Source organism: Leptidea sinapis, chromosome 1, assembly GCF_905404315.1.
Source record: "Leptidea sinapis chromosome 1, ilLepSina1.1, whole genome shotgun sequence".
NCBI lineage: Eukaryota > Metazoa > Arthropoda > Insecta > Lepidoptera > Pieridae > Leptidea > Leptidea sinapis.
Genome location: NC_066265.1, coordinates 19,921,658 through 19,934,489, shown reverse-complemented (window position 1 = coordinate 19,934,489; position 12,832 = coordinate 19,921,658). Strand labels below are relative to the sequence as shown.

General features: G+C 34.0%; 1 protein-coding gene across 2 annotated transcripts; it reads right to left on the bottom strand.

Moving 5' to 3' along the window:
- Window positions 1-2,516: 2,516 nt before the first annotated feature.
- On the bottom strand, window positions 2,517-12,481 carry LOC126967709 (ran-binding protein 3). Of its 2 annotated transcripts, none has more exons than XM_050812329.1 (6): window positions 12,444-12,481; window positions 11,542-11,673; window positions 9,746-10,158; window positions 8,887-9,027; window positions 6,086-6,325; window positions 2,517-3,062 (listed from the first exon to the last, which is right to left on the bottom strand). In XM_050812329.1, exons 1-6 carry the CDS (start codon window positions 12,469-12,471, stop codon window positions 2,625-2,627), a joined length of 1,392 nt encoding a protein of 463 aa, XP_050668286.1. In that variant the 5' UTR covers window positions 12,472-12,481; the 3' UTR covers window positions 2,517-2,624. The 2 variants fall into 2 exon arrangements, with proteins under 2 accessions (XP_050668286.1, XP_050668278.1); XM_050812321.1 differs by lacking the exon at window positions 12,444-12,481 and adding an exon at window positions 11,776-11,803.
- Window positions 12,482-12,832: the final 351 nt, after the last annotated feature.

The following is a 12,832-nucleotide window of genomic DNA, read 5'->3' as shown; positions in this document are numbered from 1 at the left end:
AAAAATAAATACGGCAAACAACATAAACGATTTTGAAATAAGTATTATTTTTAGTCAAACTCGATGAGTAATGTAGGTACCACGGCGCGGCGATTAGTGGATGATTTTATTTCGGCGAGAAAACTTCAAAGACCCGTTTATTGAATTAAATATAGACATTAGACTAAGCGGTACTACTACGTTGTCTTTTTGTACAGGATATATTTTTACAATCTAAAGTTGAATCAGCGCGTGAATGTTAGGTCAGGTTAGCCTACTCGTTACAGTCTGCCCGCGAATGAATACGAAAATTAAAAACTTCAATTAGATTTTCTTTATGACCTAACTGTATTAAAAGGCACAAAATACTTGATAACGCATGACGTATCTAGACGCCTACTAGTACTCTGAGAACCAAAATATTCGCCGTCATGAATGCTTTTGTGCGTCTGGGATCATAGGATGATTGTTAAGTGGTGTCTACATGAACATTATAGTGTTTTTATTATTATTGTCAGTTTCATTCACGTGGCTTTCTTCATGATCACCAAAATGTGGGTATGGCAATGGCTGCTCCATGCGTCATATTTTTTTATATAATTATTTATAAGAGGGGGCAAACGGGCAAGAGGCTCACGGGATAGGGAGAGGTGAGGCAACCGCCCATGGACATCAGCAACATCAGGTGTGTCAAGAAATGCGTTGCCGGCCTTTAAGGTGGGAGTATTCTTTTTTCTTGAAGGTCCCTAAGTCCTATCTGTTCAGGAAAACCGCAGCCGGTAATTGATTCCACAAAGTGGCTGTGCAAGGCAAGAAATTTCTAATGAAACGCGCGGATGTGGAATGCCAGACGTCTACATGGTGCACATGTACGCTGCACAGCGTGACTGGTCGACCCTTCTCTCATGGTATCTCTTTTTAGTTATTTACACGTCCGTCTCATAATGCTTTAATTTTCTTATAATAATTATACTAATAATAATTTATTTCAGGCATAACCAATCCATAGAAAATACAATTGCAATAAAGATACTAGGTATTTATTTAGATGTAGATCTTATGATGTGACGGCTATACTTTTTATCTCATTTATAGCACTCTCGGCCTTTTTGCATATAAGAGGGGGCAAACGGGCAAGAGGCTCACGGTATGGGGAATGGTGAGGCAACCGCCCATGGACATCCGCAAGAGATGCGTTTCCGGCACATATGGTAGGAGTATGCTCGTTTCTTGAAGTCGTATCGGTTCCGGAAAACAGCAGCCGGTAGGTAACAGATTTCACAAAGCGGCTAATGGAAGAGGCTGGTACTGGGGAGTGCCCGCCCAGACGTGAGAACAATACTTACTCTATGTGAGGCTGAATGTGCGCCTTATATAGTTGCAGGCGGTGGCTTATAGTAATGTCTCGCCTTACTGAGTACACGGACTGAACGTCGCTCGATATATCGATGCCAATATTGCCGATACAGGCCATCGCCTAGCACAAAAGGCTCATCATTTACTTGAAGCGTCATTTTTTTCTAAACAATATAATATTTTGTGAACTACTGAAGCTGTAAATATTTACTGACTGAACTTAAACGAATAAAAACCTCAATCGCGAGTTTGATATTGAATGCCACACTACCACAAAGACTTAACACTGCGCCTGACGTACAATGATCACTGCAATGCAAGCAATAAAAGTGTGGGTTTCGCGGATAACGCTATTGCGAATAACGATCACTCGTTGCTTGATTATGCGCATGCATAGCGAGCAATGTATACTTTTGAATTTTGTAGTCGTTACTACATTTTCAAACTAAAGAGATATTCACTGTTATTTTTGACTTACCGATGCATAGCACAACACGCCATTATAATACTATTTGTCGTAGCTCTGTTCCTGTAGCACTCTAAACACGAACTACAAGCGGTGAACGCATGAAACGGTCTAAGTATGATTGTTTAATCATAGTGACGCAGCTGTTACGCCCCCAGCCTTTTTACCTATTTCTATTGCTTCCTTCTTTAATTAGCACATAAAATATCGCATTAAATACTCCCACATTGTATCTACATACTTTTACAATAAAATTATTAGTTATTATTCAATTCGTAAATCGTAATCGTAAAAATTACATATTATGTTTAAAAAGTTACACAGCTTTGTGCAATTCTACAAATGTTAAAAAATATAACATCTGTTTACTATAGTATAGTGAGTAATAACAGGCACAACCTTATTAAAACCAACTGTTGCTTCATCAAAGCACTCATGTTTGTGGGTAAAAAGTCACATTGTGAAAGTAAGCATTGGGCTGTCGAAAGTATGGCAATAACCTCCATTAGATACACAAAAGAGTCGATAATGGAGGAGTCATAACATAAAAAGAGTCTATAGTTTTATATTTTTATTCTAAATAAAATACAATTGAAAATAAAATGCAATCCTCCAAAATGGGCGAGCAGAATGTGAATAAAATATTTAAAAAATCATACTTTTAGTATATTTCATTTTTTATTTCAAAATTATACTATGAACCAACAAAGCTTATTACTTTATAATCATTATGCTATCATTATTAATCACATGACCCCTACATTATAACTCACAATTTATAAAGTACTTCAGTATCACTCTTTCACATACACTTATCATTTCATCACTGAATAGAAACATCCGGACATTGTCTTTTTGGTGAAGTATCTGCTTCAACTGGTTCCTTACGTTTCACTGCTTTCGCTGCATTTTCATCATTGGTCTCCATGCCATCTGTTTTAGTTTCTTCATTGCTTTCCATGTTATCTGTTTTAGTTTCTTCATTGCTTTCTTCAAGCCGCTCAGATTCCACAACATTGCTGTGGAGACTTTCTTCATTATATTCTTCTATGTTATCATCATCAACTCTTTTGCTTACTTCTTCCTCATCATCAACTGATTTGCCTACTTCTTCATCATCATCAACTGATTTGGCCACATCTTCACCAATATCCTCTTGTCTCTGGTTAGTGTTTATTTCTTTGTTACTAGTTGTTCGTTTACTAAGTGCTATACGTGTAAGAAGTGCCCTGTGTAACTGCGCTATGTCACCTGGTGAACCCTACAAAAAAAAAATACTGAAATTATTTTGATAATACATGAAATATAGTAATTTGTTCTTTATAGACCAGGCAAGGTTCTAAAGGGGCGTATCATTGCACGATTCTGCGGTAATAAAAGATTACTGTATCTTCTATATTATCAGCAAAGTTGTAATGTACATAAACACAGATTACAACAATACAATTGAAGTGAATATGGACTCAAAATTCTTAGATTTACAATATACTTGCGGATAGACAAAGAGTGCGAGAGACATGTATGTACATCTGACGGAGATACAGCAACATAGAAAAGGAAACAAATTTACTGTTGATGTAACCTATTTTGAATGGCAAGTCGTAAACAGGCAGCCACACCTGTAAATATCTCCTTAGTGTTTTCAATATTATTCAACTTGCTTAAGCATACTGACGTATCTACTAATATTGATCACTTATTATCGGGCTGTCAGGTTGAGTCTATGATAGATACACACACACTTCCAGTATGAATATCGCAATTGTATTTACGAAATGAGCATGTATAAGCGACCATTAACATTGTGGACTTGCAATCAATTTGAAATTATTATGTTAATGGTACTGAAGTAATCTCATAGATAACAATTAAACAACGCTCCTGTGATTCCTCTGGTGTTGCAATAGAGTGTGAGCGGCGGTGATAACTATACTTCAGGTGACCCGTACGCTCGTTTGTCCTCTTCTACCATAAAATAATATATACCTAAATCATTTTAGAATAAGTACACATTTAACTGAATACTTTTTAAACGACAACAACGAAACGTTGGGTAATAGTTATTTATGCAACTGTTGTGTAATAAGGGGTATTAAAACACGAATGTGGATTTATGTGTGATAATAGTATCACATGAGTGTTTTAATACCTAATTATCAACAGTTGCATACAAGACTATCTACACCCAGAATATGAATCCTCTAAAAGATTCTGAAACAGTTAGCTTACTGCTAACATTAAAACAGCCAAGTAGTAACCTAATATCATCCATTATTGATTATATACAAAGAAACTAAGTACTTATTAATGAAAGAATTATTTATTTTAGTAGTAATTTACATTTTGTATAGTGCAATAATTAAAATTCACTTGAATATTATGTTCTTTTGCAGCATTTAAAATGAATCGCTCATTTTTTGTAAACAAAACAATAAAAATAGCGAAGAAAAATGGCGGGGATTCGAATAACCTACTTTTTTTTACGGCGCGCGACGTTCTGGTAGTGTGGAACGCGCGTAAACGAAAATGTTCTTTTTTTGAAATTCATACAGATACCAAGCATCGAGCAATAAGAATGTGGCTGTCTGTTAAAACTCTTTGAGCATGAAGGGATTGAAAAAAAAATAGGAGTGTTGTTATGAAATTCAGTACAACATTACAACACTCGTTTGGATGATTATTAGAACATTGGGTGTTTTAATCTTGGCAATAAGCTAACTGTTTCAGAATCTTTAATAGAGGATTTAAAGCATGGGTGTAGATAAAATAAATAAATTATAAATAATTCGAATGCGTACTTATTGTTGTATACGTGTACTAGATTGAAATTTTAGGCATTTTGGGAAGCTCTACTAGTCCACAGATAGACACATTAGTGGGTACAACTCTAACTCGAGCCCAGTCCTTATCAGATATTATATAATTAATCACAATTTTTGAAGTTCTAATAACATTATTATAGTAGGTGAAGTGACTAGTGTTAGTGTAGTTACAGTGGTTGTAAGAAGATGCCAACTAGCGTGTTCACGCACTAAGTTTAAGTACACATTACATGAACTTTACAATATGCATTCAATAACAAATTGAAACTAGTCCGATCAGCACTGACGTACAATAAACTAGACTCACAAACACGCTCAAAAATAGTCGGATACAAAACTCTATTATAAGCGTCTATTAGGCAGTTTTCGTTCACTTGTGTTTAGACCGCGCTGGGAATACAACGCCACGCAATTGCCAAGTGTTCAGTGAAAAATTGTTCAAATAACAGCATATATCCAAAATTAAAAAGGATAGATGGAATGTCGTATATCAGGAAAGTTTCCATTTAAATAAATTGTGAAGAACTTGACGTTTTAAATCATTTTTTCAATTGATAAAATAAAATGTTCGTCTCGTGTTCACGTTCGTCTTTTTCGCACCATAATCACCTTACCCTACGCGAGGTGTACGCGGGCGTACAGTCACCAGATGCGTTTACAGAAAAAAGCGGGAAGAACCTAATTGAGTACCTACGGGACCTGCCTTTCGTGTTCCTAGCGGCCTAGCCCTAATCATAAGATTCGAACAAATATATACACAAGTCCGGGATTGTCCGTCACAAAGAGATTTGAAGTGACAGACGCTAGGTGGGTAGGACAGAGGGTGCGTGTACGTCGTGCAATGTACACAGGATGAATTTTCTCACTGCTGCTGGTCAAGGGGACTCACAAGACCAATCGCCTGACGGCTAAAGGTTTCCTGGCCGCAGTTAGAGGATGCTTAAAAGCATGGAGTAGCAGCAATAGATCTTCTATACAATAGACTTTGATCATTATTGTCACAAAAGGTGTTTGTGACGGATTGTTTTAATGCTGTCTCTGTATATACAACGCCGCTCGTAATTTTTTGACGACCTTTTAATACGCGATTGTGAGTCAATTCTTTGTTGTACGTCAATGCCGATCAGAGACAATTTTACAACTAAAAACTTCTTGATTTTCCTATATATTATCATGTAGTCAAATTTGGATCATATTTATTGGTGTCACGAATTGAAATAAAAATTATCCTATCTCTCAAGTAAAACTTCACACAGTGTGCAAAATTTGAATTAAATTGATCCAATAGTTTCGGAGTTCATCACGGACAAATAACGGGACACGGTATTTTATTTATCTGACTAGTTATATTATATTTATCTGAATTAAAGATGGACATAAAAGTTGGTAGACTTCTTCACTTGCCTTATACTTAGATACATAGTGAATGATGTACTCATAAACAGTTGTTGACTGTAATTACCATTATAAGAAACAGTTTGATCTGTAACTGTGCATCAGCTGCTGTTATCCTGAGTGACTTTGTCCCAGCCCGTTCCACAACCATGTCGGGCCACAGCTTGGTGTTGAGCACCACTCTCAGTGAACCAGCCACTCGAGCTACCAGTCTGGAGCCACCACACTCGGTGTCATTTAGTCGTAGAGCTCCACGGCCTCGTTCTCTCCAACTACCACTTTCCCAGGCAAAAAGACGGCATAATATCTGTAATTTTAAACAACAGTTCTTGTAGCAATTGTTAGGTGAATAGATCATAGACAGTGGCAATACTAGACAGGAAGAGACTGCTGATGGCCTATGGACTTGCATCCACTAAAAAAAAAAGAGACTGCCGAGGCTGTCAGATCATAAAACGTGGGCTAACCCTCTGAGACCTAAGTTTGTAAAAATGACGTAATATGTATCCCTAAATATCTTCTTTATTTTATATAACAGTGGTATTTGCATGTTTTACAGCCTAGCCCTGTATAAGTTACAAAATAAATACAAGAAGTTGTTCCAAAATGGGCCATGTCTTTGAATATTTATCAGATTACGCAAAAAAAACAGTTTTTTGAAAATCAAAGGACAGTCACTGCAGATTGATATGTAAATATGTGCTTAATCAGTTTTTGAGAAATGTGCTAAAAGTTCTCACATTCCGCTTTGGTAACAAATGAGTTTATGAAAGCTTAAAATATAAAACAGATGAGGGATCTACAATCTTGCACCTTAAAATACCCGAAAATTAAGGAAAAGGTATAAACGTAAGGTATCTTACTTATTCCTTATAAGTAAAATAAAGGGCGAGAAATCCAAATTCAAGAGATAAGACTTAATCTCACCAAAAGTCTTCACAGCAGTCCTTGACGATGTATTTCAAAGAATAGAATGGAACACAAAAAACTTTGTCATCTTTGATTTGCAGATGACATAGTTACGAAACTAGAATAAAGTATTGAGATACTAGATAAAGAGAGCCAAAAAGTCGGGCTGTGCATGAACCCTACGAAAACAAAAAAAAATAACCAATAGTCTGCAAAAGTCTAATTAAATTAGACAACAAACTTATAGAATATGTTATTGACTATATATATTTAGGAAAACAAGTTTCTTTCACCAAGCACAACAACGAAAACGAAATAGATGGAAGGGTAGATGCAACATGGAAGAAGCACACAAAGAAATACTGAAAGGATACTATAGTCTAAATTCTAAAGCATAAGAAGATTACTATTTATTACAACATTTTATCTTGTTTAACATATGCAAGTCAAACATGGGTATTTAATAAGAAAACAATTAATAAAATCCTGTCCAGCATACAATTGAAAGAAGTATCTTGAAACTAAGAAAGATAAACAAAATAAAACTCACAGATGCACTTATACACTGTCTTAAACTTAAATGGAATTGCGCAGGTCATATAGCAAAATTAAATAATAAAAGATGGACATTCGAAACAACTAATTAGACTGGACCAATTGGCAAGAGATTAATGGGGTGACAAGAGATGATGGACCGAAAAGACGGAAAATGTGGACCAATTACCTAGTAAAATCAGTAGGAAAAAACTGGTTCAACTGCAAACAACTGATCATTAACGAACTAACTAACCTTAAACTATTTTCTTTTTAACCGACTTCAAAAAGGAGGAGGTTATCAATTCGATCGGTATTTTTTTATGTATGTACACCGATTACTCTGAGATTTATGATCTGATTTACGTAATTTATCTTCCCATAAAAATTTTACATAGTTAGGCCCAGTAGTTTTCATTTTATGAACATTTTTGTTTACTTTGATGTTATAATTGTTTTTTGTGTACAGCTTTTTTAGGAATTTTCATTCAGGTTGATTATATATTATAATTATTAACTGACACTATAAAGTAAAAAATAAAAAAAAATTACGTTTAAAAAAAGCGACTTGAAAAACTGAAAAGTATCGAATTACTAAAAAATTTAATTTAATACACCTTTACCTTTAATATTAATAAAATACTATTATTTTTATGTGCTACATATTGATAGCTTTGAAGTCGGTGCCAAGAAATGTAATAGTAGGTACCAACACTCGCCACGCGTGACTTTGAGCGAGATAGCTTCGTCTACAACAATGCAACATAAGCGGACAGACATCCTTAATATTTACAGTAAGTAGGCTGTTTATAATATTAAGTTTTATTTTATTTAGGGCTTGGCACCGACTTAAAACCTATCAATAGGTAGCACATATTATTAATAGAATTTTATTAATATTAAAGGTAAATTTAGTATTAAAGGTGTATTAAATTAAATTTTTAGTTATTTGATACTTTTCAGTTTTTGAAGTTGGTTTTTTTAAACATAGGTTTTTTTAACACAACTAATGTGTACACTAATGAAAACATGTAATAGAATCTAACATTTTATGGACTAATAAAGCCTAAATAAGAAAGAGGAGGTAAATGCATTCCAAGAGGCCATTCAAGTTGTCCCTCAGGTAGACCGGAAGAACTTTATACAATGGTTCCAAAGAATGCAAGATGATGTAAATACTGAAGAAATATGGTTTCAAAAACAACAAATATATCATAAAAATATTATGTTTATTTGGCCAATTAATGAGAAACCAGAAACTTACATTAAATCATCTAACATCAGGATGGATAAGATGCTGGCTTCTAACTTTTTTAATGATTCTAAGGTTGCCTGAATGCTTAAATATACTACTGAACCTTAGAGGTATTGCTTTTTAACATATTTTTGATATAATCAATCAATTAGATAGTTAGAAACACATACTTGTAAGACATTGTTTTCACCTTCCTCCCCAGTCATTGTACAATTACTAGTGGCTGGTGGGGGCTTGGCATGTGAGCGCTCATATTCTGCCGCAGCTGCTGCTAAACTTTCACTTCGAGCCTCATTGGATGCTGCTTCATCCTATAAATATACATTTTCTATAAAAAAAATCTCAAAAATTAATTGTTAGAATCTCTCAATAGCCACAAATTTGTATTATTTTGTATATTTGAGACAAATTCGCAGAGCATCAGTATCACCAAACTTGACAATATAACAATATTATGAACAACTGAATCATTTAATTTAAAAAAAACATAAGTGATTGATAAAATAATTATAAAATTTAAATGCTTGTAATCATAACAAAATATAACATTAGATCTTAAGGAAATATTAAATTTATGCTGGAATATGTTGACCTTCAAAGGCAATGAAATATTGGTTTAAAAATTAATAAGAGTTATTTTTGATTTACATGTGTAATACTCATGTTTATCAAAAAACAGGCTCATACAAGATAGATTAGATAATAACCAGTGGGAGGCTTCTTTGCACAGGATGCCAGCTAGATTATGGGTACCACAATGGCGCCTATTTCTGCCATGAGGCAGTAATGTGTAATCATTATTGTGTTTCGGTCTGAAGGGCGCCGTAGCTAGTAAAATTACGGGTCAATTAATAATAATTGTAGTGCCGCTAGGATTTTTTGGGGTTTTTCAATAATCCTGAATGCCACTGCATTGTAATGGGCAGGGTGTCAATTACTATCAGCTGACCGTCCTGCTCGTCTCGTCTCTTATTTTCATAAAAAAAACCAACCTGCAAGTAGTTAATTAGAAAAAAAATATATTCAAACCTGCGAATTTTGCTCTTTGACAGTAGCTGCTGCATTGGTGAACAACAAATCACTAGTCCCATTTGAAGAACTGTGGTCCTGTGTAGAATTATTGCCATTATTTATTGCTTCTTGAATCACAACTCTCTCACTTAGATTCTGGCCAAAAATAAAACTAGCAGAAGAGTTAGAAGAGTTTGTTGGTTGGATTGATGAGACTGCAGGTGTGCTATTTGTGGGTCTAGTGACACTTGAAGTGACCTGAAGTGGGACAAATTTTGGTGCCTCTACTTTGTCTTTATCTATCTGCAGTCTATTCTCAGTATCATTGCTTGTTTCCTTTTCATTTTCTTTCTCTGTATTGTTAGTTTCACATGTTGTTTTAAGAAATGGATTACTGCTTGTCTTCAATTGTGGTGGTCGTAGGACGGATCCTGAAACAGTTAAAAATAAATAAATATATAATAAAAGTAGTTCAGTGGACCCCCTGTACTCCACCAAAAGTATTGCAGGACAGTGTCAAACTATCGAATTTGTCAGATTATAGACTGCTGTTAACAAACAAGTATATTGTAATCCGATAGAACACAAATCCAATGATAAGGTTTTTTATGTTAATATACTCTGACATATGAATCATATTTAATTATGTGAGTCAAATTTAGTAAATTAGACAACACAATAGCTAGGCTGCACTGCTATCACACATAGTCAAATTCAAATTAAGCAATCAGAATACTTCTCGTCGAGCACAATACTGGAGCATACAAGTTGTATTATTAGTTTTAACCTGGTCAACCATACATTATCTACAAAAAGTGTCAAAAAATAGTCATGCCGGAATACAGAGGTGCGAGACTGTCTAGTCTCATGGACCATGTTATCGGGGTTCCACATATTGAACAACTAAAATGGAGATGGTCTGGGCATTTACTCCATTGTTACTATTTGTACCCAAGTCATGGCATAGGAGCTGAGGTTGAAAAGTGAAATGGCTAAGAGTAGGGGCAGATAGAAAGAGTAGAAAATTTTGGTGGTCTATGTCGCAAGGCACACTAATTTAAGAGTCATGTTATAAATATAGTAACCTAAGTAAGTATTAATTAGTTTAACATGTTCAAAAAATAGCTTTATTATTATTGTACTAGTTGTAGTTGGACATACACAGAACAATACATGTGAAAAGAAACCTGAGTTAAATGACACTTTAGTGAATGATAGAATCTTTTATGATTGTGTTTATCATGTGTTTATGACATATAAAATCAGGAATATCATTTCAAAGCATTGTTTAATCCTGCTTAAATTTTAAAGGTTCACACAATGCCAGTCAGATACAATCCTAATTTTTATACTCATTGACAGATGAAATTATTATATAGAGCATAAGCCAAGGCAGCCCAATGCAGAAGTCAAGTTTGCATATTTTCACACTCAGCTAAGTTTTACATAAGTAAAGTCTGAGCATAGCCTGAATATGCTTTATAGATCTCAGTCTAAAAACTTACTAACACATAGCAACCAAACTCTATAATATGCAGTGATTGAAAAATATTTATTTTACCGGTAGGACACAAAGTGCCATTTTGGTATGTCAACAAAACAAAAAAGGGAGTCCAAGGCCAAGACAAGGAAATAGCATAAATTTAAACTGTACTCTTTCCTTAAGGCTTGCAATATTTCAATAAGCTCTTCTGTTTTTCAAAGGTGAATGGTTGATTGTGATGCAAATTTGTCCAAGATACATTATCATCCTGTTATGTTTATATTAGTTTATCTTAACATTACAAACACAATAAAGTATAAAAAATACACACCAAAGGGATTGTTTAATGGTCCCTTGATAGATGTAGAGGGATATCCTGATGAACCAAACCCTCCTAATTTGGGTTTGGCCAATAGAATTCGGGTTTGAGATGAACCATTTTGAAGCTCTTCTGCTGGTTTACCTTAAAAATAAGACAATTAATAAAATCATATTGTATTTTGAATTAAATGCTCCAATTACATGAATTGTAAGCCATTGATAAGACTTAAAATAAAGTACTAACTAATTGATATCATATTCACTACACAGTTTCTCATGTTTTTGTACATACCATTGGGAATTGGTATGATCCCAATAGTTAAAAAGATTGAAACTGTCAAAATATATGGATGCACTTTGTAACATTAGAATACAAAAAAAACATAAAAATAGGTGGTTGCCCATTTCAATGAATTAGTGAATAAAATTTTAACGTGTCATATAAACTAATCAAAAGAATGAACCCACTTTTTACATATTGTATTCATTGTTTATTTAAATATGTGTAGTCATATTAATTAATATCACCAAGTTTGAAGAAGAAGGCAGGCAATGTATGGATAGGTCTTAATTTTGATATAAATGATGTAAACAGTACTTCAACAATTATTTAGTACCTACAATTTTAATCTCATCGAGAATTTACAATATTCAGGTTATATTATAAAATTAACTTAAATATATTTAATTATGGTGATAATAGTAAAAACGGAAAAGAAAAGAAAATAAATCAAACATAATGTTGCTGACTTGGTGCATCCTCACTTTTGAAGCGTGCATTAAATTTTAGTTAAGTTATCAAAATACAAAGCCTGTGAGATTTGTTAATAATTAATAGCTCAGAATTAGTTTAAATGTTCCTATACAACACATAATAAGTATAAAATAAATAAAATATTTCAAAATCTATACCTTGCTTAGCATCTGCCATCGTCGCCATAGACCACAAAATCACAAATTAGATAGAAGAATGAAGAATGCAAACTGTTCAGTGGGCAAGAACTACTTACGTAGTACATACAGCATTTCAAAATTGAGGAGAATGAAATAGGCATTCGGCAATGTATCGCAAACTTTTCTTAAACTGGCCTATGGACTTGCATCCCGTGCCACTAAATAAATAAAAAAAAAATCTTAAACTAGCAACACTACTAGTACGACTGATTCATTTTGATACTAAACCAATTTACTATTTATTATATCCTTGATATCTATGGAAGTGTGGGTGTGACGGCATAGCTAGCAGGCGAATAACTATAGTATAAAATGTTTAATAAAATACTAGGGTTCATTCATTAATA